The 28,000-nt window shown below is 46.0% G+C and overlaps 2 protein-coding genes across 5 annotated transcripts in view; one reads left to right on the top strand and one right to left on the bottom strand.

Moving 5' to 3' along the window:
• Nucleotides 1–175: 175 nt before the first annotated feature.
• Nucleotides 176–25,028, top strand: NME9 (NME/NM23 family member 9). Of its 2 annotated transcripts, none has more exons than XM_045856704.1 (11): nt 176–211; nt 7,485–7,542; nt 8,338–8,441; nt 9,978–10,049; nt 11,701–11,817; nt 12,946–13,021; nt 15,660–15,742; nt 16,042–16,134; nt 17,128–17,282; nt 18,674–18,823; nt 24,941–25,028. In XM_045856704.1, the coding sequence occupies exons 1-11, from the start codon at nt 179–181 to the stop codon at nt 25,026–25,028; spliced, it is 1,029 nt and encodes a 342-aa protein (XP_045712660.1). In that variant the 5' UTR covers nt 176–178. The 2 variants fall into 2 exon arrangements, with proteins under 2 accessions (XP_045712660.1, XP_045712659.1); XM_045856703.1 differs by lacking the exon at nt 24,941–25,028 and adding an exon at nt 20,750–20,981 and having other exon boundaries at nt 179–211; nt 18,674–18,810.
• Nucleotides 23,646–28,000, bottom strand: part of ARMC8 (armadillo repeat containing 8) — a 102,952-nt gene continuing 98,597 nt past the window's right edge. For 2 of the 3 annotated variants that reach the window (XM_045856700.1, XM_045856702.1), the window contains one exon: nt 23,646–26,107. In XM_045856700.1, the coding sequence (XP_045712656.1) occupies nt 25,938–26,107 (170 nt within the window). In that variant the 3' untranslated portion in view covers nt 23,646–25,937. The remainder of the gene's footprint in view (nt 26,108–28,000) is intronic. The other variant, XM_045856701.1, reaches the window with a different exon arrangement.

Genomic DNA, 28,000 nt, shown 5'->3' with positions numbered 1-28,000 from the left:
TCGGTGCATTTATTTGCTGCCACTTATATTTACCTTAAAGGGCGCTGGGGCGGTGGGGGTATCGGGACGGGGGTCTTTGTCTAAAGCAGGCTTGCTGATCCTGACAGCAGTTTGTCATGAATCTGTGTAGTGGGCAGGCCTGAGCCAGCAGTAACAGGGCTTCTGTCTTTGCAGAGCCATGGGCAGCAAGAAGAAGGAAATTGCCCTGCAGGTAAGCCCTCAAGGGGCACATGCTTCCAGCACTTGGTTGGGGTTGGAGGATGAGGAGGATGGTGTGGAGCAGGAAGTGCAGTATAGAAGTGATATTCTGTTTGCCAGCAGTGTATGACAGACGTGTTCTCAAACATGAATATAGATCTCAGATTCCGAGTGATGACAATGTTTTTGTGCACTTAAATATAAACAAACGTAACACTCAGTTTAAGCTCTTTATGTTTATAGTGCTTATGCAGCCTTGAAACTCTAACATGAATTAAAATAAAAGTACAAAACCAAGAAAATGTTGATCAATACAATGCAAGGTGAAGTATTTTTTATTGAAATATAATTGCAACTTGCTGCAAGAATATGATATAGATTCTTCTGAATTTGAGCATGCCTCTGTAAATGTGTGCTCCAGAGACCCAGTTCTCCCATGACTGATCTAGTCAATCATTTGCTTATTCAACAGTATGTTTGATATTTTATGTGCTATGCATTTGTCACATAGAGTGCTTCACTTCACTTGCCCCCAGGACAAGTGAATCCATAGCCAGCATCTGCTCTTTCTTCCTGGTCTTGGACAGTAAGTTGTGGGTGATTCTAAGATGATGGTAAAAACATACAGGCATGGGCTGTGGAATTGGGAGGGAGTGCTTTGTCATAAGGGATCATTTGGATGATCTGCAATATGGGTGCATTTTAAAGCAAATTTTAAAATGTCTCATAGTCAGCTCTGCCCATCAGGATACATGCTCAGGCTATAGGCACCCCCTGGAGAGGCAGGGTATTGAGACACATAACTTCACTTCCATTGTTCTCAGTGGCACCAGCATTTTGCATGTGAATTTCAAAAGCCTAGTGATTTGAAAAAAAGGAAAAAGCAGTGCCATCTAAGGGTAGTACATGGGGTGGGGGTAGGGGAGGGAAGAGCTTCAGACTGGAAGCCTAAAGACTTGATGTATTTCTTGACTCTCAGCCAACTCTGGGACTTTGGATGAACCACATAACTGCCTATCTGTAGAATGAGGATGTTGGGGGAATTATACTTCAGGGACTTCCATCCTTAAGGTTCTAATAGTCTATAGAGTTAGGAAACTCTCCATCTGTGTGTATTCTACCTGTAAACAAATACTAAGTACCTGTTCCTAGCAATTACTGCAGCACATATAATGTCCTCAGCCTCTCTGTGCCTCTATATCCTTTATGTAAATGAAAAGGGGGGAATAATCCATAACCTGCAGGGGGAGCTGTTGTGACAAAACTTCTTTGGACAATTCCAAGCTGGTTTGAATACTGTCTGTGGTAGCTGTAAGATTTTTGCCTCATATGATCCTTTTCATGGGTCTCTATCTATAGGAATATGTCCCTATATCCCCTTTGGGGCTAATAACATTTTTTAATTGTAAATTTTATTTTTATTTATTTGTAATTTAAAAGACTCATTCATTCATTCATCCATTCATTCATTTTTAAATATTTTATTTATTTATTTTTAGACAGAGTGGAAGGGAGGAAGAGAGGGAGAGAACCATCAATGTATGGTTGCCTCTTGTGCACCTCCTATTGGGGATCTGGCCCACAACCAAGGCATGTGCTCTGACTGGGAATCGAACCAGTGACCCTTTGGTTTGCAGGCTGGTGCTCAATCCACTGAGCCACACTAGCCAAGGCCTGATAACATTTTTTAGTATTTTTTTTCATGTGTTTCCCCAGACCTCTTGAGTTGAATGCAGTACTCAGAGTTAAGTGTTCCATCTTCTGAGTAAGGGGGGCAGGGGGTGTGCCCGGAGGCATCTGTGCTGACTCTCCACTTGGTCAACACCTTGAAAGCAATGCTCTCAGGTCTGCCAACCCAGGAACCCTGTTCTCTCTCTGAGTAAGACTATTTAGGGTTCCTTCTGTGGCTGAGACAGAAAATGACAGGACACCCAGGGACAGTGTAGTTGAAAGGTGCCACACATTCCCCATTCATTTCCTACCAAATGTAGGGAGGGCTTAATGGAGTCTGGGTGTTCCTCATACTGTTCTACTCCTGCCCTGCTCCTAGGAGGGAGATTCTTCAACTGTCCAGAGTCCTGGCCCCACTGCTGGTGCGGCTCACTCCCTCACAGGGGTGCTCCACAGAGAGCTGCTCCTGAGGACAGCTGAGCCTCTGAAAGTGACTGTGATGAGAGACAGGGTGGGGTTGGGGGTGGGGGTGGCTCTTTGATACCCTTCTATCACTTTTGTCAGGACTGTAGTTGTGGACCCAGCATACAATCTACTAATTACAAAGGGAAAGAGAATAATTTCACAGTGGAGGAGCTTGACAGGCCACCTTAATCAAGTGGTCAAAGTGAACATCGGCAGTAATGAGGCAGATGGAAATTGTGTGTCACCTGATAGGATGAACACGCTTCTGCTTCTCTGATACTCCACCCAGTTCCAACCAATTTCAACCAGTTCTAACCAGCTCCAACCAATCCAACTAGCTCCAACTAATTCCAGGCAATCCTGTCAGCTCCAATCAATTCCAACCAATCCAATTAATCCAACCAGCTCCAACCAATCTAAAGATGCACAGCCTGGGTCTTCTGGCCAAGACGGAGGTATAGGTAGACACACTGTGCCTCCTCGCACAACCAAAATAAGGACAACAAAAATTTAGAAACAAAAGAACAACCAGCACTGACAGAAAATTGAACTGTATGGAAGTCCGACAACCAAGGAGTTAAAATAGACACATTCATCCAGACCGGTAGGAGGGGTGGAGTTGGGTGCCGGGAGAGGGGTCGTGGCAAAGAAAAGTGGTGGCTGGTGGGCTCCAGGCATGGGGTGGCAATGGCTGAACCCAGTGAGGCGTCAGATTGTAGAGGGGCATGGTACACAAGGCGGCTGGCACACCAGGCAGTCCCACATTTGTGCACAGATAAACTAGGTGAAACTGGAGAGCGAGACAGACTGTACAACCCAGGGTTCCGGTGCAGGAAATAAAGCCTCAAAACACTGATTGAAAACACCTGTGGGGCTTGAGTTGCTAGAAGAGACTTCCAGCCTCACAGGTGAGTTCATTGGAGAGACCCACAGGATCCTAGAATGTACATGAACCCATCCACCGGGGAATCAGCACAAGAAGAGCCCAGTTTGCTTGGGGGAAACAGTGTTAAGTGACTGAAATCTAACAGAGAGCAGAGCAAGCACCATTGTTCCCTCTCAGACACCTCCCTCACAAACAGCATCAGAACGCAGTGACCTGCATTGCCCCGCTCTGGTGAATACCTAAGATTCCACCCCTCACTATGTAACAGGTGCTCTAAGACAAAAAAGGCCCAAACAAAAGAACAGATCAAAGCTCCAGAAAAAATATAACTGAGCAACGAAGAGATAGCCAACCTATCAGATGCACATTCAAAGCACTGGTGATCAAGATGTTCACAGAACTGGCTGAATTTGGTCACAAATTAGCTGAAAAAATGAAGGCTATGAAAAGTGAAATAAAGGAAAATGCATAGGGAACCAATAGTGATGGGAAGGAAACTGGGACTCAAATCAAGGGAGTGGACCAGAAGGAAGAAAGAAACAACCAAACAGAAAAGAATGAAAAAACAAGAATTCAGAAAAATGAGGAGAGGCTTAGGAACCTCCAGGACATCTTTAAATGTTCCAACATCCGAATTATAGGGGTACCAGAAGGGGGAGAGGAAGAGCAACAAGTGGAAAAGTTATTTGAACAAATAATAAGGGAGAACTTCCCCATTTTGGCAAAGGAAATAGACTTCCAGGAAGTCCAGAAAGCTCAGAGAGTCCCAAAGAAGTTGGACCCAAGGAAGCACACACCAGGGCACACCATAATTACATTACTCAAGATTAAAATGAAGGAGAGAATCCTAGAAGCAGCAAGAGATAAGGAGACAGTTAACTACAAAGGAGTTCCTATCAGACTGTCAGCTGATTTCTCAAAAGAGACCTTGCAGGCAAGAAGGGGCTGGAAAGAAGTATTCCAAGTCATGAAAGGCAAGGACCTACATCCAAGATTGCTCCATCCAGCAAAGCTATCATTTAGTATGGAAGGGCAGATGAAGTGCTTGTCAGATAAAGTCAAGTTAAAGGAGTTCATCATCACCAAGTCCTCATTATATAAAATATTAAAGGGACATATCTAAGAAAAAGGAGGGAAAAAAACATGTATAGTAAAATGACAGCAAACTCACAATTATTAACAACCACACCTAAAACAAAAACAAACTAAGCAAACAACTAGAACAGGAACAGAACCACAGAAATGGAGATCACATGGAGGGTTAGCAACAGGGGAGTAGGAGGGAGAGAGGGGGAAAAGGTGCAAAGAATAAGTAGCATAGATTGTAGGTAGGAAATAGACAGGGGGAGAGTAAGAATAGTATGGGAAATGTAGAAGCCAAAGAACTTATGACACATGGACATGAACTAAAGGGGGGGAATGTGGGTGGGAGAGAGTGTACAGGGTGGAGGGGAGTGAAGGGGGAGGAAATGGGACAACTGTAATAGCATAATCAATAACATACATTAAAAAAATAAATAAATAAATAAAGGAGAAAAAAAAAGATGCACAGCCTGACTGTAATCAGGAGGAAACACCAGACACACCCAAACTGAGGAACAGGAACATTCAACAAAATAACCAGTATGCACTCTTCAAAAGTGTCAAGGTCATGAAAAATCAAAGAAAGACTGAAGGACTATTTATTCCAGACTGAAGGAGACTAAAGAGACCCGACAAATCTGGCACATGATTCTGGTTAGGGCTTTTGCTACCAGGACTTTATTGGGAGGATCAGTAGGACTTGAATGGAGTCTAAGGATTAGATAGTAATAATATATGTATTTATATTCTGATTTTGATGGTTATATTGTAGTTATGTAGGATAATGTATTCAGGAATAATGGAATATTATATTGGTAGTTTACTTTCAAATGATTTAAGAGAAAAAGTTCTTTATATTGTACTTGCAAATTTTCTGTAAGTTTGAAATTTTTTCAAAATCAAAACACTATACAAAATATATACTATTTATGAAAAAGGATAATATGTATTTCTCCTTGCATTTAATTTTTGATGTAAACCAGAATACTTTGTAGATTAGAGAAAAATGTGAAGAGATGGCAATAAATTCAACTGTTGATTATTTCTGATGTGGATGCTTGGACATAGTTTTTAAAAGATGTGCAAAATGTATACATCAGCTCCAACCAATCCAACCAATTTGAAACAATCCAACCAGCTCCAAGTAATTCCAATCAATTGCTGAGAAAATTAAGGAAGATTTAATAGCTGATAAGAAACATCATGTTCAGGGAATGGAAGACTTGAGTTAATGTTTCACTTGTTTCCTAAATTGATCCATAGACTCAATGCAATCTCAACTAAAATCTCTGCAGGAGTTTGTGCAGAAATGGCTGAGCTGGTGCTAAAATGTTTACAGAAATGCAAAGGACCTAGAATAGCCAATACAATCTTGAAAAAGAAAAAATATGGAGGCCTCACACTGCCTGATTCCCAGACTTATTGTAAAGCTATAGTGATCAGAATAGTGTGGTACTGGCATAAAAATAGACAAATAGGTCAATGAAACAGAATTGACTCCAAAGTAGAGCCATACTTATACTGCTAATTGCTTTTCAACAAAGGTGCCAAAGCAATATAGTTAGGAAATAAATCTTCTCAACAAATTTTGCAGAAACAACTGTATGTCTACATGGGAAAAAAATTAACCACAATCCTTCCCTTGCAACATACATAGAAATTAATTTCAGATGGATCACAGACTTAAATGTAAAAATTTAAATTATAAAGCTTTTAAAAGAAAATAGGAGAGCATCTTTGTGACTTTGAGGATTTTTTTTAGAGGCAATAGAAAGTGCTAACCATAACACTAAAATTTCATAAATTAGACTTCATCAATATTAAAAACTTCTGTTCAACAAAAGACACTATTAAGGAAATGAATAGGCAAACCACAGACTTAGAGAAAATATTCATAATACTTATATCTGACAGAGAATTTTTACCTAGAATAAATTAAGAAACCCTTTATAATCTAATAAAAAGGCCAACAATTCAGTAAAGAAAATGGACAGACCAATGGGTACTTCTCAAAGAAGATGTACGAATGGCTGATTAGTACATTAAATACGTTGAACACTATTAGTCACCATGGAAATGCAATTAAAGCCACAATATGATACCACTATATTACTGTTATTGTGGCTGAAACGAGAAAGACTTACATCACCAAATTTTTGTGTGAATGTGCAGCAACTGGAACTCTTATCCTTTGCTTTACAATGGTACAACCACTGTAGGAAAAGCGCCAGAAGTATCTTATTAAACTGAACATACATTTACCCTATGTTCCAGCAATTCCATTCCTAGGTACTTACTTATCAAAGAGAAAGGAAAATGTGAACACAGTAAAACTTTATGCATAATAGTCCAAACTGGAAGTAACCTAAATATCTATCAAGCAAATTATGATATAGTCATACGATGGAATATGCTCAGGAATAAAAATGAACAGACTACTTATACACAGCTACACCAATGAATCCCAAAAATATGCTGATGAAAGTAGCCAGCACAAAATGATATGTGTGTATTATTTCATTTATGTGAAGTTTTAGAATAGGCAGGATGAGCCTGTTGTGACAGGAAGCAGATCAGGGTTTACCTGGAGTGGGGAGTGACGAGGAGGAGACCCGAGGAAACGCTCTGGGGTGATGGACGTGCTCCGTATTGTGACGGGGGCATGGTCACACGGGTGTACGCATTCACCCAAGGTCATTGAACTATAACTCTTCAGTTCTGTGCACTTCACTACACATAGCTTATATCTCAATAAAATGTATAAGAAGACAACAAACGAGTGCCACTCTGTGCACAAATATAGATAAATGTCAAAACTTAATGTTGAGTGAAAACATAAGTTGTAAAAAATATCCACAGTATGTTACTATTTATTTACACTTACAGGCACAAAACTATTTTAAATATTGCTTTTGAACGAGTAACAAGTAAAAATTATTTTCTTAAAAATACCTGAGATTTTCTCAGTATAGGGGTTATTCCTAGAGGAGGAGGTAGGAAGAGAGGGAAGGAGAAAAGGAGATTGGAAATAGAGGACAGCTTGAGTTGTGTTTGTAACTATTTCATTGACACAGAGAGAATGAATGTGAGTGAATATGAAGATGAATCTGGAGCAAATATACCAAAGTATCTCTCCATCGGCGCCCTCAGTAATACAGCATTTGTTCCTCTTTGATGTTAGGTCAACATCAGCACCCAGGAGCTTTGGGAGGAAATGCTCAGTTCCAAAGGACTAACTGGTAATTTAAGATAATTGTTGAGATCCATCCACTTCAGAATTGCTAAATGACAGATTTACTATGAAGAGAAAACCTATAATGACCACCATTTTCCTCCAACCTTGAGTTTCATGAATAAAGAGCTAGGTGATTTCTTTGTATATATAGATCTGGCCTGAACATCTGCTGGTAAGTTCAGGCCAGGACACTAGTCGGTACCGTCGGACGACAGGCTGGGCCGTGTGGTCATGTGCAGTAGAAGACAAGCACCTCACACTCCACCCTGGCTCATGCCACCGACTGGACCGAAGAAGACAAGGGCATCCGAGTTCCACCTAGGTCTCTATCAGATTCACTTTCCAGGGTAATGATGTTGATTTTATGAAGTAAATAAAACTCTCCTTTACCCAGAGCAAGTCACTTTTAATTCACAGGGGAAAAAGGTCAAAGCTGTGTTTATTATCAAGGTAGCCAAGAATTGATTGTTTACTGACAGGTCACCTGCAGTGACTTCTTCCTTTCAGTACAATTCAAATATTTATTGAGGGCTACTCATTATGGTAAAGGGTCCATGTTATGTAAATGATTTCCTACCCTACTTACTTTGTTGTTTAGAACTCAGACCACTGAACTGCTAAGAAGGAGGGATAGCTGTGTTTCCATGCTTGCCCACTCTGGTGGGATAATAAATCCCTATAACCATTAATATCCCTGCAGACATCCATCTGAGGGAGGTAGAATGTGCAGGTATAAGTTTTGCCTAACATGGCAGACGCTGGCACTCACTGAACCTTCCTGCTCCCTGGTTCTGTGCAGTTGTCGACGTCTATCAAGGCTGGTGTGGCCCCTGCAAACCGGTGGTGAGCCTCTTCCAGAAGATGAGGATGGAAGTTGGCTTGGACCTTCTGCACTTTGCATTGGTAAGACCCTCTCTTAGCAGAATGTCAGACAACATTGTGATAAGAATTAAACATTTAGCCCTGGTGGGTATGGCCAGTGGATTGAGCATTGGCCTGCAAACCAAGGGTTGCCTGTTCCATTCCTGATCAGGGCACATGCCTGGGTTGTGGGCCAGGTCCCCCATTGGGGGTGTGGAAGGGGCAACCAATCTGTGAGAGGCAACCAATGTTTCTCTCGCACATCCATGTTTCTTTCTCTCCCTCTCTTTCTTCCTCCCTTTCCCTCTCTCTAAACATAAATAAATAAAACCTTTTAAGAAAAGAATTAACAATTTAAAAACAGGAACAGGAAGGGTAAGCTTCCTTTTTCAGATCATTAAAAAGGCATCAGCTGTGGATTTTATATCCGTCAGGATGCTTCCCAGTTTGTTGGGGGATGAAGATTGCTCCCCCGCCCCCCACCTCAGGGACAGCCAGCCTGGGCCCGGCCTGTCTGGGTGCTGTGCGCAGGGAAGAAGACGTGCTGTTCCAACATGCGTGCTCCTTCCTGGCTCACGGACACCGTGAACTCTGAAGTTTCACTTTCAGAGCGCAGGCTTTCAAGATTTCTATCCTTTGCTCCATAAAGGGGAACTGTTAGTAAACATTTACTTGGATTCGTGTACGAAATGGAACAAATTCCAAAGAAGTGTGCAAGAGACACTCCAGGGGTTTGAGGTTTATAGACGGAACACAGGAGAAAATACACCTCGTGCTAATTTCCCAACAAGTTTGACTTCAAGGACCTTGCCCTTCCTGCCTCCCCCGGGAGTCCGTCCGGACGCTTCCGCAGGGTGTGTGGAGGAAATGCCTGGACTGAACCGTCAGGCGCTGCACGCGGTCGGAGCACCTTCCGCCTCTGAGCTTGCCCGTGGCGGCAGCAGCGGGGTTTAGACAGTGAGCTTCCTTGTGCTAGAGGAGAGGCTGGGTGGAGAGCAGGAGAAGCCCTTGTTTCCCCCTCCTTTGTTCCTCAAAAAAGTATATTGCCAACAATTTTTACCAATATGTTGACAGGACTGTTGTTACGATTCTGATGAAAAAACAATTGGAGAAGCATGAAAGCACATCAGGGCTTCATCTGGGGAGAGGCACTTACAGGGCGTGTGGTGTGTGTGTGTGTGTGTGTGTGGTGTGTGGCATGGCAGTGTGTGTGCTGTGGGCTGCATGTAGTTGTATAGGTATGTATGATGTATGGTTGTGATATGTGGTATGGTGTGTGTGATGTGTCAGTGTGTGATATGTGATGTGTGTGCTGTGCATATGTGTATGTGGTATGTGATATATGTGATATATGGTGTGTATATGTGGTGTGATGTGTGGTATTTGTATGTGATGCCTGGTGTGTGTGGTGTGAACATGTGAGTATGTAACATGTGGTATGGCATGTGTGTGTGAGTGATGTGTGTGTGTGTGATACACCGTGTGTGTGGTGTGTGTGGATTGTCCTGTGTGGTTTCCTGCCATCGTGCCCCTGTCCCTGCTGTGCCCAGGGTCCTGCTGACAGCTGGTTTTCATTAGGCAGAGGCAGACTGTCTTGATGTCCTGGAAAAGTACCGCGGGAGGTGTGAGCCAACCTTTCTCTTTTATGCAGTAAGTACATTTTCAGAACCAGGACTATTTGATGGTTGCATATCATTAGAGTTCAGATAGATGAGTATTACTGGCCTTCATTCTTGCTGGGAGCCACCAAGGGGCTACACTGATGCAGACAAGTGTTCTCCCTGACTGTCTTTATTATTTTGACTGAGGACAATGTCCTTAAGTCATGGCATGGTAGCCTCAGGGCATTGCCCACTGGCCCAGCAGGGAGAGGCCCCTCTGAGTGGGGGAGCTTCCTGACCTGGCAGTACAGGGGAGAGGATAGGAGTCACTGAAATGCTCCTGGCTCGTGAACACCCTCATCTGAGGTTTCACTCTCAGAGCACAGAAGCGTTCTGTCCTCTGCTCCGTAGAGGGGATCTTACAGCAAACACGAATACTCCTTTATGGGGTGGATGAGCTCTGCACTCGCTGTTATTTAATCATAAAATGTGAAGGTCATTTATAGAAAGTCAGGAATGAGAAAAACTATTCCGACTGAAGATAATTTGGATGTCTTCAGGTGTGACATCCCCGTTCCACAGCCTTAGGGCCCCCTGTCACGCCTGGCTTTCTGAAGGCAACTGATTGACCTTCCTCCTGACCCAGGCCAGCCCCCTCATCATACATCAGGGAAACTGAGCCCATCTCCCCAGGCCTCCTGACAGCCAGGCCAGAGTTATTTAGTTTGGAAACCTTTGGGCCCCTGCCCTCGACACCACAAGAATTGCAGATTGGGAGCTTATGATAAAACATTATTTGAGCCTTGAGTTTTAATAAAGAGACTGAAGGTATGTGATGAAACATGGGTGGGGTGGGAAGGAGAAGTGGGAAGCAGCTGAAGTGAACATGCCCCCAGCCAAATGGACATCGGGGTGATTCACGGAAAAGGGGGCATCACCACAGTGGTCTTCTTGCTTGAGCCCCTAGTGATGGAAGCACCATCACAATCAGCAGTGCTGGAGCCTGTGCCCAGCCAACGGGCAACTTCACAGGCTCTTGCCCTGCGGTGGTCCCCTGAGGGGCGGATGGGAATGGAGGAGGACCCACTCTGCGTGAACTTCTCCCTCCCTAGATCACTCCTTTGTGACCAATATGCACAGAGACTGCTGCACAACAGAAAACAGGAAACTCAGGTTCACCCCAAATGCCACCTCCACTGTGAAGTGTCCCTGACCACCCAGATGGAGTTAGGGATCACGTCTCCCCCAGATTCCAAGCATCCTGCACATCCCCTATTAAAGCAATGCTCTTATTTTATTGTAATTGTTTGTGAGGCATGATCACCTTTCTGCCTCCACTTGGCTCCGCATTCACTGAGGGCACGACTGTATATTTTGATGTTCAGGGTTCATATTCTTGGCAGAGTAAGTGCTTAATAGGTACTTGTTGAGTGAATGGGCCATGTATAAGCAACTTACATTCTTTGTGGCCCTGTCCCTTCCTGAGCTAACTCCCCATTGCTCCGAAGGAAACTTTGAAAGGAGGAGTGTGGGGTAAAAGGCAGAGAGATGGATGGAGGCTGTGGGCCTGGGGTTGATGGCCCTTGGCCTTGGGCACACTCCTAAACAAAGTGCTCAGACACTCTTGCTGGCTCTTGAAAGAGATTAGTACCTGGGAAGAGGGTTTTGTGTGGTTTGAGTAGCACATTTGTCCTTCCCAGGGAGGAAAACTGGTGGCTGTGGTTAGAGGAGCAAACGCCCCACTGCTGCAGAAAACCATCCTAGACCAGCTAGAGGCCGAAAGGAAGGTGTTGGCTGAAGGCGGAGAACGGAAAGTGGTAAGGAGGTCACTCGTGCAAACAGCAAATTCACGGGTGTGCTCGACGCCAGCCATTCCCTCCCCTTCCCCATTAATTTTCCTGGAGCTGTCAGCTGGAAGCTTCATTAAATGCCTACCTGGGTCCTTGCTGAGAGCTCAGGGGACAGTGCTATGCTGACTATGACGTGTGCATTTTGAAGTATTTAAAAAGCTGTCCCCGTCATCCGGAATGCTTTAGCTTCTTTTATCCATGTCCCTTTCCTCCCCCACTTCAACTTGTCACAGGGCTTTCTGGGTCACTGACAGTGAATTCAGAAGTGAAAATAAAGTTATGAAATCAAGAAGTGGTTAGAGGAGTCCAGCCTCAGGGTGAAATCTATCCTGGTGACCTGCTCCCATCACCTCACATTCCTGAAAGTTTTACTTGTGATCCCTGAGGGCTCGTGTCTTCAAATTAGGCATTAACTCTGTCCGGGCCACGAGAAACGGGGTGGGTCTTAACTTGTGGTTTTGATATATTATTGCCATGATAACACAGACTGAGTTTTTCATAAATAATTGGCTTTGAAAAACAACACACCTTAGGTAGAGGGAGGTATTTCCTGGTACTTTGAGCATCTGCCAAAGGAGCTTTCATGTTCAGTGCTCATTGTCAAGGTCTCATATACTATTCCAAAGAGCAAAGCCTTGTTTTCATAGAATGGATTAGAATCAAATCATACCCCCACCCCAAGAGAACTGGCAATTTTCCCCCAAGAAAGTCTACCACAAATGCTGGTGCCTCCTCCGGGGAAAATGAGCTCCCTCTGTACTACTGCCCTGCACTGTGTAGCCAGTCACTTAATATTTACTCACATTTCAATTCTTCCTTTGTCTTCTTGCCAAAGCTGTGTTTGTATCTGTGCCTGTGAAAACAGGCAGAATCTAAACCTTAAGATCAGCACGGATTTCCTTGTCTTCAAACACACTCGCCACCCTGCCCCCAAAATACAACTACTAAAAAAGGATCTCGTGGATCTACTGAAAACCTTGACCCCCCTTTTTTGCTCTGTATTTTGAGCCTTTATTTTGTTGGTTTCTGCAGGAAGGCTTTGTGGTCATTTTAATTAGTGCTAACCACCTTCTGTTGATGACCAATTTGTATTAGATTAAAGATGAGGTGCTTTCTGAAGAGGATGAATGTTTTTCCCGTGAAAAGGACGATGGTGAAGATGAGGACGTGGGTGAGTGCAGAACCAACAAGCAAGGCAAAAAGGCAAAGCAAACTCAGATTTGATGTTTTTTTAAAAAATGTGAGTAGTCAGTTTATCAGTCAACCTGAACTCTGGGAAGGTTAACCGTAAAACATTTTGTCTCCAGTCACCTCCCTTCTGTCCTTCAATGGCATATTGGGCACTTTTCACAGCTTTCTGATCAGGTTTAAATATAACCAGTGTGACTTTCACAGCAATTGCTGGGCATCAGGAAAAGCGCCATTTAATAAAATGGAGGACAACGACATAAATATTGTAAATTAATGATGCTAGTGTCTCCTTAGTCCTTATTTGAGCTGAAAAACTCAAGTTTCTTTTTTTTACCTTTTTTCCTGAAGTATCAGAAAGTCAGCTGTACTGAACACCTCCCCCCCCGCCCCCCCCAACCTTGTACCCTCTACTTCTTATTCCCCATGTGTCAGCTCACGATTCAACACTGCTGGGCATGGCAGTTCCTCCTGAACCTCCACTAGGAGAAGAACTTGATCTGAAAGTGTGAAGAGAAGCCAGAAGTTAGCAAGGCTGCGGCAGGCAAAGAGGGAAAGCCAGTGAGGCTCCAGAGAAAACCAGGACTAAGTTCAGGAACCCATCTGGAAAGAGAAGGGAGATTTTGATTATCTCATGAAGTAGAAAGGCTGCTTATTTGTGTGTGGATAATGAGGACGGTTTGAGTTGGGTTCTAACAAGGAAAGAGGCCCAGTTTAGGAGAGCAAGAAAGGTCAAGTGTGCAAAGAAAGATCATTGATTTGGCTTTTGTAGGAAATACTTGTTGTGTCCTTTTTTAGATCATCTCCTGTGTCTGCACCCTCTCCCCACACTTCATTATTTCCTCTCAAATCAAGTCTCTCCACCTAGAAAACAACACAAAACCCTACCATTGCCCTTGGCCTTCCTCTCCATCATGCTGAGCTTCCTGAACATTGCCCACACTCCTTGGGCCACCCCACCTTCTGCTGCTGCCTTGACCTGCTGATTCAGCCTCTGAGCCTGCTCCTCCTTGAACTGGTCCTCACCAGGGCACCAGGGACCTTCTTTATGTCAAATCCAAGGGACAGTTTCCAATCATGTTCTTTTTTAAAAGATGTTATTATTTATTTTCAGAGAGAGGGGAAGGGAGGGAGAGAGGGTTAGAAACATTGATATATGAGAGAGCATTGATTGGTTGCCTCTTACATGCCCCCAACCAGGGACTTCGGCCAGCAACCCAGGCATGTGCCCTGACTGGGAATAGAAGCGGCAACCTTTGCATGTTGACGCCCAACCCCATGAGCCACGCCAGGCAGGGCCCAGTCATCTTCCGCTGCATCTTTCTGTAGACTTGGATGACGTTCACCATGCCTTCCTTCTCCAAATCCCCTTCCGTCTTGGTTTCTGAGACAGCATGACCTTTCTTGTTTTCCTCCTACATCATTGGCCTCTCCTCAGCCTCCTCTTCACACTGGCTTCTTTTCTTTTGCTCCCTTTTCAAGCTGGAGTTCTCCGGGCCCCTGCTCCGGCCAATTCTCTTTTCTCTTCTCACCATACACCTCCAAGCTGATCTCCCTCACTGGTCAATTTAGAAGGACTTTTATGTAAGAGTCCCTCAAAGTCTGAGTGCTCATAGGATGTTATAGATAGTACTCACAGAAAAATGAAGTCGTTGCTTCAAATGCTTTGCAGTGCACGTTTTTAAGATTTTCAAATATTGTCAAGTTTCATTGCAACAGAACTGATGTAGAAGTTGAGAACAGAAGGTAGATAGCAGAGTACAGAGTCTGTGCAGAGTGGAGGTTGCTTACCAAGGACAAGTTCGTACAAATAGGAGTACAACAGCGATGGACTCATGGACTGGACATGGATTCCCTCCAGCTTGTGTGGGCCTGAGCAGTGGACTGTGATTATGTGGCATCTCTCTCAGCGCCACAGCTGATGGGACCTAAGTAAACGACAGCCAGTCAGGAGAGACTGGTCAGAGAGCTATGATTGGTGTCTTGGCTCCAGACAACAAGCTGGCCAGTACAGTCTTCTCTCAGGGGAATCTGAACGGAGACAGGGAAGACTGGAGCTGCAGCTTGGTCAATGTGCTGGCACTGAAAGGTCATGTCAACTCAGGCCTCGGGCAGCCATTGCTGGCCACATGCCAGGAAAGTTAAAAAGAAGATTTGGCAAAGGAGCCAGTAGCGGGAGAGGAGAACACAGTAGTCAGCAGTTAGAGGTCAAGAGTCATGGGAGGGTGATAGGAAGGAACACAGTAGCCAGGCCTGCCTTGCTTCTGCTCCTGCTCCCCACTCCCCACCCCGCAGGCTTACTCTTTCAGCTGTTTCTGGGTTCCTGGAGAATCTTTGATCTCCTGGCCACCCCTTCTCTCCCCCCTCCCCACTCCCTCCCTCCCAGGTTTGGGTCCCTTGCATGTCTCTGTCCCTTGCAGCCAGGTTGAGGTTGAGGTTTGGAGCCAGACCTGTGCTTACACTCAGGTGCAGGTCTGCAGGGGCCCAGCCAGGAGGCCCAGCGAGGGAGCCCTGGGAGCTGTGTGCAGAGGCTCTTTGGCCCCGGCAGAGGGCCTCCTGAGAGCCTCAAAGATGGGTGCTGTGAGCGCAGCATCTGAAGCACCCTCCTTGCCTTGTTACAGTTTCATCGGAGAAGGCCTGTACCTTGGCAATCATTAAACCAGATGCAGTGGTCCACGGAAAGACTGATGAGATTATTATGAAGGTAAGGGAGACAGCACCTCCCCAGCAGTCTGTCCTCACTCTTCTCTGGTGGAAAAACAGGTGGGGCATCATGCACCATGTCCTTCCTGGTGGGAAAAGAAAGCCGTGAAGGAGCTTAAACCAAAATTTCACTTGAGCAAATTTAAATTTTAAATCTAATCAGGAAAGATATGCTGAAGATGAGGTTGCCACTGCTTTTAATGTTGCTTTTCCCATGATCTTCTTTTCCTTTTCAACCCATTTCAGTGTGAATTTGAGCTTGATTTACCCTTTCAGAATTTGTGTATATATATCCTGCAGATCCAGGAAGCTGGGTTTGACATTTTAACAAGTGAAGAGAGAACCATGACAGAGGCAGAAATGCGACTCTTCTACCAACACAGAGTCGGAAAGGTCAGCTCACCTGCTCCTGCGTGTCCGATGCACTCGTGTTCCTTCCTCTTTTGAGTGTGTTTAGAGGTTGCTATTAGTTTGGGAGACACAGAATATCATGAAGAACAAGAATTTGAACAGCTGTGAATTGGCTCTCAGAATAATATTATAGGCTGTATCAGGTAAACGTTCTTTGGCTGCAGAAAGAGATTTTGATTCTACCTTAAGTAATGAAATAAGGAATATAGTGAAATGATACTCCCTGACTCCCAGAAATGAAGGAGGCGTTGAGCAAGGAGGTTCTGGGGAGAAGAAAACCCAGGACAGCTGCAGGGATCTCAGGAGCAAAACCTCACAGACAGTCACTTTAGCTGCCACTGTCGGAGAACTTAGGTTCAGCCACTCTCCGTTTGCATCTGCTTGACTCACCTACCTGGGAGGGAGGGTCTGGTGGGCCTCAGCCCCCCTCTCAGGTGACGTGGGTGTGTGGGAAGTATGGGTAGACATTATAGTTGTCAGCCAGACGAGGGCCAAGTGATGGGGGAGGGGCTGGTCCCTAAAGGAAAACCAGAGTGCTGTTCCTTGAAGAAGGGGGAAGGATGGCAAGGTACTGCAAATAGTAATAATAATAATAATAATAAGAATAAGAAGAAGAAGAAGAAGAAGAAAATAAAAGAAGTCTCAACTACATCCCACCCCTTGGTTATCCAGTGCCCACATGATTTTTATATACATGGTTTTTTTAATGCCCCTACCCAATTAATTATAATCTCATGTTCAACCCCAAACAAATCAACTCAAAATCTCATCTTCCTGCTTTCAGCTTACATTTGGTTTCTCCAGGTGTGGTGGGGTATCAACAGTACCCTTCCCAGCCTCCTTCCATGGGCATGCTGGCTGGTAGCAGGGCTGCTCACGATCCCCTACCCATCCTGTAGGTGGTATGGGCCCTGCTGACCCTCTGCAGGCCCAGGGTCCCTGCCCTAGGTCCCTGATTCCCCTCCCTGTTTCCAGGAGGCATTTGAAAAGCTGGTACATCACATGTGCAGCGGACCAAGCCACCTCCTGATCCTCACCAGGACTGAGGGCACGGAGGATGTTATCACTGCCTGGCGAAACTTCATGGGACCCTGTGACCCAGACGTGGCAAGGAGGGAGCAACCTGACAGGTGATATCACAAGCTGGGGTCCTTTCACCCATCTCAGCACCTGCATCCAAGGAAGCTGAGAGCCTTACTTAATGCTCAGCCTAGAATTGTGGGTAACACAGAGGGCTCTCTGCTGGCCAGGAACCCCCTCTTTGTTATGTATTTGGGGAGACCATGACAGCCTCACCTCTGATCCACTCCCCAGCCCTTCACTGAGTGTCTCCTGTGGCCTGCCGCCTTGCTGCCCCCTCTGCCCTCTTCTGAAGGCTGCTGCCAGACCCAGGCCTCACTGTCCGCTCTGCAGCCAGAGGGTCCCATAGTGTGGTCTCAGGACCACCTGCAACACTCCAGAAATACAGATTCCAGGACCCCAAGTCAGACTCTGGATGGGGCCTGGGAATATGCATTGGACTCAACGCCCTCCACCCCTACTCCCCACCCTGGGTGTCCTGAGCGTAAGCACACTGTTCCATATACCGCGCTAGGCTGCCTTGGTCTGTGCCTCTTCCCTGTGCGTTTCCAGCCTGACACCACCAATGCCAAAGCCACTGTGTCTTTCCCTTAAAGCCAAGAGAGGCCCAGCCAACAGGAAAGAAATGAGCAAGAGGCTAAGTAACAGAGGCTGTACTTTGTAGTTGAAGGGGCCAGGAGCATTCATACATAAGTAGGCTTGGGCTAGTGAAGGACACCCAGTGCTCAGAGCCTAGGTCACCACAGACTTAGGCAGCCCCTTCTCCGAGCCTCCGTTCTCTCATCTGTGAAATGGGGATATGAGCATCTATCATGGGAGGCCCTAGAGTGTTAAGGTTGAGACAGATTTCAAAATTTCTTCCTGACTGTGTGGCCTTGGGTCATGCTTTGATCTCTGCCTCAATTTCCTCATCTGAAAAATGGGTACTAGCGTGGGACCTATGTCAGACGTCAGTGGAAGATTAAATGGGCACATGTATATGTATGAAGCATGTAGGACAGTGCTTGATGCACCGGAAGTCCTAGCCACGTTGGCATTAGTGGTGGGTCACTGGGGGATTAATTGTGCAAACCTATATAAACCCGGCAGGCGGCCAGCCTGTGGTTATAACATCAGTAACATGGTAGCTCCTGGGCTGACACCATGACTCATGCCATTTTTAAACTGGGACTCACGACAGTCTCCCTCCTGGGGCTGGGGCACAAATGAAATGAGACCGTGTATGTGAAGCCCCCGGCAATGTGCCCAGAATGCTGCCGTGACGGGATAGATGTCAGCTAGTATCGTCCTGGCTGTTGTTCTTGGCATTTCCAACGGAGAGAAAGCCATTTCACAGAAATGCAGGGTGCTGATTGGTAGCTGGAGACCATGTTGCCGGAGAGCAAAACATTTCTTTTGAAATGAAACAATTGTGTCTTGTACATTTTGCCAATGCTCCCAGTCTCCGCGCTCAGTACGGCACAGAAATGCCCTTCAACGCGGTCCATGGAAGCCGGGACGGAGAAGACGCCCGCCGAGAACTGGCTTTGCTCTTCCCCGGTTTTAAGTTTTCAGACCCAGTTCCAGAAGCCCCCCTGGGTAAGTCATCGAGGCAGGTTTGGTCTTTATCAAATCTTTAGTGAATATGGGGCGGGGTTGGGGACTGATAATAACTACGTGGTGATCAAGTCTTCAGTGCAATAAGGCCCTGCTCAGAAAACAGGAGCCATTATATAACTTTAGTAGCAGTCCTGATCAGTGTGGTCTTTTCATAGAGCAACAGTGGTGTTTTTAAACCACATTACCTATTTTTTTCCCCTGCCTTCTTACTTCTGAAGCCATGTTTTCGTTGCAAAGTTACTTTGCATTTTCCCATGGGAAACACTGGGAAAATTTAACTTACTGTAAGCCGTCATCAAAGCCAGTCAGAGCCCAGACATCATTCCCCCGCTTCTTCTGTGCCCCGCAGACCCCACACTAAGCCTCCGGTGGGGTAGCTGAGCTGAGGGTTACACAGAAGGGCCTCTGCCTGGAGCCTGCCATCGCCCTCACATCCCTCAGCACCCACATTTTGGGAAATCGTGCTGGGTCATTCCCTCCCAATCTGGGTGAGAAACTTAAGGAGTCCGAAGTGCATGTGACTTACCCCACTCCACAAGTGGGAGAACCAGGCCCGGCCCTGCCCCAGCTGCGGAGGTCTGTGTTTCTGGTTTGAGCCTGAGGTGAAGTGCAAGGGGCCAGCGGGTGAATATCCTGAGCAAAGCAAAGGATGTGTGTGTGGGGAGGGATTTTTGAGAAAAGGCTACAAGTGGATCTGAAATAGTAATAACCCGTGGTGCCCAAATGTTTGGGTTTTAACCAATTTACTTACCTAAATGTTTGGTATGTTCATGGTTTTCTCAAGATCTGAATCCAGCCAAGACTAGGTGTCCTGAGGGCAAGGTACAGCTGGACAGGTGCTGGCCCTCATTTCATCCTTGCCACTGCCAGCTGAGGGACTAGTTGAGTGCACAATGGATTTTAGGGAGCTGAGAAATCATGGGAAGTATGAGGTTTACATATCCAAGTGTGTGCTGCGGTTCCTTAAAGCCATGCCCTTGCCAGGACGAACTCTCTCTTTGATGGTGGCACCGCCGGGGCTGGCTTTCTGCTGAGCACCTGCCCTCAGAGCGCCCATGATGCATTTCCTTACGTATCCAGGGTCATGGGACATGTGCATCCTTTTCAGAGGGGTGATTGGAAACAAGTAGGTCTGACTCAGATCCAAGACTGAGGAACAAGGAGAGTGGATTGGCTGCAGAATACTTGTCGGGGCCTTTGGGTTGAGTGTTGGGAGATTATGAGGCTGCCTTTTGGGCCTCAGGTGATAATGGCACAGGGAACAGAATTTCAGAGGGGTCTGAGCCCAGATCACATCCGGGGAGTAAGTGCGCAGCCTTATGCGGGCATGACTTTGAAGCAGCCTCCCAGTGGAGTTGATGTTCTGCCCTTCTGTTTGCTGCGCCATGCCTTCCCAGTGGGCAGGAGCAGAGTGTGCTTTCAACTGACCCAGCACTTTTTCTGTTAAAGGGGCAGGGATCAAGGACAAGGGAGGCAGGTAATCCTGGGTTTGAATCCTGGCTCTGCTATCTACCAGCTGAATAGCCTCTGCAAAGTTAATTTACCTTTTAACCTCAGTTTCCTCATCAGTGAAATGGAAATAATGACAGACCCATTATAGCCCCATAATAATACCTCTGTGATAATAATCTTCCTCGGAGGGCTGTTGTGAAGACAAAAGATGTCAAGTTCTTAGGCTCGTGCCTGATGCATATTAAGTGCTCAACAAATGTTACTCAGTTCTCCTAATTCTTTCATTTCTAGTCCCTGACACATGTATCAGGACTTCTCTTTGCTGTCCCTTCAACCCTGACACCTAATTTTATTGTCTGTGTTGTAGTCAGATCCCCTTTACCTGTTCCTTTGTGGGTGCTGTGTGGGACAGAGGACTGGGACAGGGCTGTTTCAGAAGTCCCACAGAGCGTCTGTCATCCCACAGATCATGAGGAAGAATGAGCAGTGAGCCCCACCGAGGTGCTTCCCTTCCCTGAGGATGTGGATTGAATGGATGTGCCGCCTCCAGAGCACATGACCCAGGGTGAGGCCCCAAAATGCAATGTCAGTGCATCCGGGTCTGCTGCACAGAAGGAAACTTCTAGGATCGGATGGCACCCTTTTGAGTGCTGATACTTTTTTAGTTTAGGTATCTTTCATGAACAATAAAATATATACTTTTTTGCCTTGTTAAACAGTCTATAAACATATACTTTATACTTTTGGGGGGCTATTTCTGGGATTTCACTGGAATAAGTGGGTATCAATTATTACACTCTGTTCTGTCATCACGGGGGACACTGAGTTACATAGGACAGTGTTTCCCCAATAATAAATCTACTTTATGAATAAACAATTTTAGAGCTTAATCTGCTTGAAACTAAAAGCTTAACTATGAGCTTGAAAACAGTGCACAGGATTGGACGTGACACGCCGAGGCACACTGACTTGCAGGCAGGTGGAGATCGGCTGGAAATGCAAGCTGCACACACAGCCCTGTGGTTCTGCCAGACCTGCCCTCTGCGTCCGCAGAAAGTCAGGGTGTGTTCATGAAGCCATGCTTGGGATCACACTGGGAACCAGGGTCCACTGAATTTTCTTGACACTCCCTTCCCCCATCTTTTTGGGTTCTGGTTTTGGCTAAAGCCTACATTTAAAACCTGAGAGCTCCTCACAAACCCAGGTTGTTGTTTCCTCCAGCTTTCACCAAATTGCCTGGTTTTGTTGCCTCTCCATGGTCATGTCCTTAAGGGATATAGGTTTCCAGTAAAAAGTGACTATTCTTACTCCATGAGCATGAACACACACAGCCATTCATTCCCTCTCACCAGTGTGCCCTTTGGTTTAGTTTGAAGTTCATTAAGCCCAGGCAGAACCTTTCCTCTCTGACTGAGCAAAAGGCTGTGGTTTTCTCTATCATGAGGTGACTGTCAGCTATTTTCCTTCTCCTTTGCTGGCTTTCTCCAGAGAACTTCACTCCTCTGACTTGGAAGTTCTTTAAATGGGCAGTGAGCGCCCAGAAGACCGCTCTTCTCAGGGGCATTACTCTTTCCGCAGCCCACAGCATAAGGCACTCTGTGCTGGCACTGGAGACCGGTGGGGTGAGTAGGGCTTCATGAAAGTGGAGACCAGAGCCCCCTTGTGATGGGAACACCCACGCCCATTGCACGTAGACCCCCGTGTGAAACAATGGACCCACCCCCCACAAGACAGTAGGGAAGTTGAATCCACTGTTTCCCACCCCTGGACTCCAGCCCACCATGGGGATGTGCTGTCCCCTTTGCGAGTGGGCTCAAGAGGGGGACTCAATTGCTCTGTGCCCACCTCAGAGCTGGCAAATGCCAGAACCACTAGAGCCCTACGCCTGGTCTTCCACACCATGGGTGTTGTGTGGCTCTGAATAAGCTGGGGGTGGGGGCACCCAGCTGACAGCTATCTGATCTTCCCAGAAGCCAGGAAGCCAGGATATGCCATCATTGGAGAGATGAGGAATGGAGTGACCACAGCCTCTGAAAGCAGGGAGGGAGGAGGGGCAGGTGAGAGAAGTGAGCCTGGGGTGGGGGCACGATGAGTGTTGGTCTGTGGGGCAGGGCAGGACGGAGAACGCAGGGGGCACTAGGTGACAGGTCAGAGTGGGAGGAGTGTTGACACACCCCTCCTTCTTTTACAGAGTACGGCGTTTTTTCTCAGAATCCAGAAGGTTCACAGCAGAAGGAATGGAGGTGGTAATGGTGGGGAAGAGTCCGTTTCAGAGAGTGGCTAAATGTCAGCCCCCCCTCTCTGAGGATGGGACTTGGTGGCAGTGACCCTGGGCCAAGCTTCCTCCCACAGAAGCCACGGGCTGCAGGAAGGCCACTGCTTGGTGTTAAAGCCCCTCAGCTCCTGGTGTGAGTACCTGACAGGGTGGACTGCCTGGCAGACAAGGTCAGCAGCCAGAGGCTGCAGAGACAGAGGGGGGAAGAAAGGCATGGGGCTCAGGTAGGCCGCACATGGCCCTCAATGTGGGGAGGGTGGTATCCCTCAGCTTTCTCTCAAGCTATGTCATGGACTACAACTTCCCTCAGGCTGGGAACTGACATGTGCCTCTTCGCTCAGCGATGAGGGAAAGTCAGTACAAAGGGGCTGGGGCAACACTAGCCTCTATCCCAGGTGACAAGGTGTTGAGATGGCTCCCTGTCGGCTCTGTGTCAGGTCTGGGGCCAGTCCCCCTTTCCTCTCCTTTCTCAGGCCTCAATTCCAAGTTTCCCCAGTGACAGGAGAATTCCCTCTCCTGCTAATCACCTCACCATCCCTCCTTCCCACCCTACCTCCCGGCCCCCATGCTCTGGGGCAGGGATCCTTGGCTTTCTCTCTATTTTTAGTGAGACCAAGAGACAGGAGGTGTGTGTCTGCATTTTAGAGACAAGGAAAAGAAGGTGGCACAGGTGTGAAGTGCCTGTGGATCCTCACGGAGGGACAGCAGCTGCTTGTGTGCTGTGCAGCTGGTCATTTGCCAAACTTTGGGCCCAGGTCCAGGTGGCAGTGGAGGTGTGGCATACTAAAGGGGAAGAGAAGTTGGAAGGGGCAGACACAACTTTGGGAGATCCTGGTGGGCGGGAGTGGCCACCTGGAAAGGGTCTGCTGGCCTTCAGGAGGCCAGGAAGAGAGGGGCCCCCAGACAGCCGCAGAGGCCCCCGGAAACTGTAGTGACCCTTGGGCACCAGCCACCCCCTCTGAAATGCAGTCACTTTCTGGTTTCTTATTCACCAAAAATCACAGGTTGCAGAAGCCAGTACACATTACCTTCTAATATTTCCTAATGTTTTAGACATTTGGAAAACAGACTCCTTTATAGAAGTTGCCATGGTCTTTCTTGGCTTTTATTAGCATGTGTTAAAATCATATCATCCAAACACTACCAGAAGAACATGTGTTGTTCTGCATAAAGTGCTCAAGGAAAAAAATGCAACTTATTAAATTGGACATTCTTTTCTAGTTCATAAATTTTGGGTTACAATCAGGGCACAAAAGGAGAAACAGAATGCAGTATTAGAGAGAGCGAGAAGCTTAGTCGAGAACTTGGGTGAAGACACAAGATCAGCCCCATTCCTCCCACCTCCCTGCTGACTGAACACTGCACCTGTGTAGAGCAGCAAACAGCTTTGTTTTAATAAATACATTTTCCTTCATTCAAATCAGAAAAGTTAATTATAGTAAAGCACTTTTTCTTTGACCATCTGTTTATAGCCACAGGCAAGATTTATCCACAGAGTTGAAGTGTGAAAGTATTATTTCATTGGGCCTTTAGCTTTCGGATGCTATCTGGGTTCAGGATTGTCTCAGCAATTCATTATTGGTTTCTTTATATTTATTACCTGCTACTTTGACATACCAACTCCATAGTGTTTTGTGTCTCAAATGCCAACCAAGGGTCTTCTCACATTTAGCACACTGATAGCTGCACAAAACCCAAGTGCCAGTTGTGATCGATTTTTAAATCAAAATTGGTTTGAAAAAAGAACAACTTAGAAATCTCTGTGTTTGAATCTTGGGTGGTCATGTTGAGAACAGGAAGAACTGCATTAAATACATTTAAAAACATTCATTTGCAATCAGACACATTTGAGTCTTCCAAGGAAGGTACAGGTTGGTGATGTGGTGGCTGTGACGCAAGCAACCTCATCAGGAGTGGCTGGTGGGCTTGGGACCCCGTCAGTGGCACGCACTCATGGCAAGCTTCTGGGCCGCAGACCGCACTTCCTGACCACAGTGCCTTTGACTTTCTTTAACAAAGGGAAAGGAAGGCTGGTTCTACCTTCAGACAGTCAAGAGCAACCTCTGCTGAGTTCACCTTGAAGCTGACGCAGCAGCTGGAGCAGACGCCAAGCTAAGGGGTGCAGAAGGGCTAAGCAGTACTTGCCGTGAAAAGAACTCATCTTCAGTCCTCCTGGGGAGAATCCCTGTCCTTCTTTCAAACTTCAGTGCTTTTGGCTTCTTGCAGGAAAAAGTCTTAGCCACATCTCTCACTAAAATTTCTACACCATTTTCCAAAAGGACACTCAACAGCAGTCCTGAGTGGACTAGTATGGAATTTGCCACATTTCACTAAGAGAAAAACAGCTTTCTGAACTATCCTGCTTTTGGCTTCTTTCCACAGATGGGTCTGTAGAACATTCTTGAATATCATAGTGATACATGCTGCTTCAGGAAGCACAAGGCGACCAGACTTTGTTTCCAGGAAGTGATAAGCTACTTTAGCTTGAGCATAAGGTTCTATGACTGGTTCTAACTCTTGCCAGATACTGCTACACCAATGACAGAATTGAGGGCAGTTGGGAGGCTCTGGGTGCCCAGTTCCTGCCAAGGAACCAGGGTTATGGCTGGGCTTTCACTATCAGTAGTTATATTTCCCTTTGATGCTTCAAAAGACCTAAGCTGAATCTGTCCCCTTACTGTACTCCACCTTGTCTAGCTGACTTGGAAGTCGGAGAGCTTATTGAATCAGGCTGATACTGACGGCAGTAAGAGGCTAGCTTACTATTTTGCACAGCACCATGTATCATGCCTGTTATTCAGGCCAACGATAGCCAACCTTTCCTTTTTCTTTTTTTTATTTTTTTGTTCTTTTATAAAGAAAATCTATGTAAATTGAGGTTCAGAAATGCATATATTTTTTACTTACAAATATTCATCTGACCAAAATTCAACATAACCTTTATGGAACACTTAACAATTGTTTTGTTTTTAAAATAACATTTCATTCAAACTGTATATAATTCAGTAAAGTTTTTTTTTTTTTAATACAGCAAGCAATGCTTAAACCCTGGAAAATCTGTAGAAAAGAGATTTTCACACAAAATAAGAAAAGAAAAATTTAAGATATCCCCCCCCACACATCCATTCATCCTGACCCACGTACACACACACACACACACACACACACACAGCTGTGTACACACAGACACATTCATTCTCACTCACAAAGTGGCTGCAGCATAGGCAAAAAATTGTAGGTCCAAAGGAAAACGATTGATTGTTCTAATAAAGAGTCCAGGTAGCTCGGGAAAAAAACCAAACCAAAACAAAACACAATAGTCCTATGAGGAAATTACTACCTCAAAAATATGTTCTCAAGATGAATTTGAGATCTAAGCCTACCAAATTGCTTTTGCAAAACAGCTCCCTGCAGTCCAAGGTGACTTGTGCAAATAGAAGGAATCAAATGAGGCTAGTTCCTGTACTTCCTTTAACAAGGATGTGGGATGCTCACAGGCGCCCAGGGTGCTCTTGTCACGCCAGGTACTGCTGCAGTGCCGTCTTGGCCCTGGAATCACAAAGTTCCTTTGGTCGTCATTTCAGAAGTATAAATGAGGGAAAAACCTGGGGCTTGAAGATGGTAGTGGGGAAAGTCTAAAATGTTAGATTCCCCAAAGTGAACTGGGGTGAGGCCAGCCAGGCACCTGCCCTATGGGGCAGAAATCTGCAGTCAGAAGACACTTTCACCCTAGCTGCCTGCATCCCTCCTGGGGTTCTCAGAAAGGGCTGCTCTCGCTCTTACACCTGCTATAGCCCAGCGACATGGTAGTTTTCCTTTGTCACTGGCAAACAGTTGTCACGGATCTGGAATTATGGTCTACTGCCATGCAGTTTTTACCTAGTGCTACAGGACACTGTGAAGGACGCTGAGTGTTTGCGAAACTAGAAACGACCCAGGAAGGTGTTTAGGTGCTGATTAGAAGGTACGTGCAAGGGGCCAAGAGCTCATGGGATGAGGCAGCGTCATGGTTCCAATGCCTCAAAACTGGTTATGATCTTATCGCATCTTCTCCTGATGACACTGATCAATGTGGGGCATGTGTGTATTATGGTGCCTGAACGCTCACTAGGTGCAGAGGGCCAGGTATAATGTGGCAGTGACTGGAGCTAGGGCTGAGGAGGCCTCCTTTACTACTCCTGTTATGAGCTTAGTAGGGTTTCTAAAGGCACAGCAATTGTGGGAATTAGGAAGTCAGGTTTTAGCAATGGCCTTCTCTTCTATGTTAACTAGGCAAGGCTAACATTTTCAGTTACTATTAGCTGTTGAAAGTAGCAAGTAGATCGGGCATGCAATAAGCTGGACTCAAGTGCGGTTTCTGTATAGCAAAGTAATAGATATGATCTAGTTTTAAAAGTGGTATACTAAGGGATATTCTTGCAATTATCTAAGGCTCTATAAAGATAATAGTTACAATAGTTCAACCCATCAGAAGACGGTCTCCAAGTTATGAGTGAGCTGGGTTTTACAAGGAAATCTTCCTACAGAAACAAGTTTGTGACTGATGTCATATGTTACCCCGAATGACCATCCACCTCTCCCCCAAAACCTGATGCCCTCTGAGCCTGGGGTGGAGACAGCTGGTTAGCAACAGTTCCTCACCTGTAAGTGTTTGAAAGTCAAAGGCTCCCAAAGCCTTAATGACAGAAGAAACCTGAGAGATGTCTGCCTCAGATAATAGGCTTTACTGTGGGACATGGTGGGAATGTCCACAAGAGGGTCTTGATCAAAACTCTGTATTATTCTTTAAAAATGCCAATTCAGATTCTTTCTGGATCTTCCTCAGAGGTTAGCTGAGACCATGCCCCTACTGTTTCTGCTATCTATTATTATCTAAGGAAGCAAGGTCATCTTTCCTTAGACGGACTTAGGTAGGGCAGTTAGGCCTTTATTCTAGAGGTTGAAGTTTAGTAGCTGTTGAAAACTTACGTGCCATACAAATCTGAAGAAACAATACCAGACTGGTCTAAGCCATGTAGGCCAGGGCTCAAACCTATCCTACATCATGCTGCTGTGGCCTCTTGTAGTGTTCCAGGTCATCCCAAAGGTGATTTGCAGCAGAACTGTCATCATTTCTGAGCAAATGTAAGGATGCTGCTCAGGGAATGATCTGGCTCTTGGCCAGAAGGGATGGGCTGACAGAGCCCATCACTTAAGCCAGCAGCTGTTACTACTGCTGTGGAGGTGGAGGTGGAGGCTCCCAAGGTACAGCTCAAATCCAGCCTTCACTTCATGGCTGGCTTTCACTTGCCTTTGATGAGACACTCATCTGAGCAGCAGCCTTGGGCTATAGTTAGTTACTCAGGGATTTCTTTCTCTTCCTTAACAAATTGGATAAAAAGCTTCAGGAAGGCAAAGGCCCAGCTCTGTGTGCTCCAGTCTGGCACAGACGTTCATTCGAGG

The sequence above is a fragment of the Phyllostomus hastatus genome, unplaced genomic scaffold, assembly GCF_019186645.2.
Source record: "Phyllostomus hastatus isolate PE091 unplaced genomic scaffold, TTU_PhHast_1.1 phas_scaffold_129, whole genome shotgun sequence".
Lineage (NCBI taxonomy): Eukaryota > Metazoa > Chordata > Mammalia > Chiroptera > Phyllostomidae > Phyllostomus > Phyllostomus hastatus.
The sequence above is the reverse complement of the archived record's forward strand: the minus strand, read 5'-3'. Positions and strand labels throughout refer to the sequence as shown.

Coding starts and splice junctions, on each gene's coding strand:
- NME9 (XM_045856704.1), top strand. CDS start 179: ATGGGCAGCAAGAAGAAGGAAATTGCCCTGCAG. Junction 10,050..11,700: donor CAACCTTTCTCTTTTATGCA/GTAAGTACATTT, acceptor TGTCCTTCCCAG/GGAGGAAAACTGGTGGCTGT. Junction 11,818..12,945: donor AAGGCGGAGAACGGAAAGTG/GTAAGGAGGTCA, acceptor AATTTGTATTAG/ATTAAAGATGAGGTGCTTTC.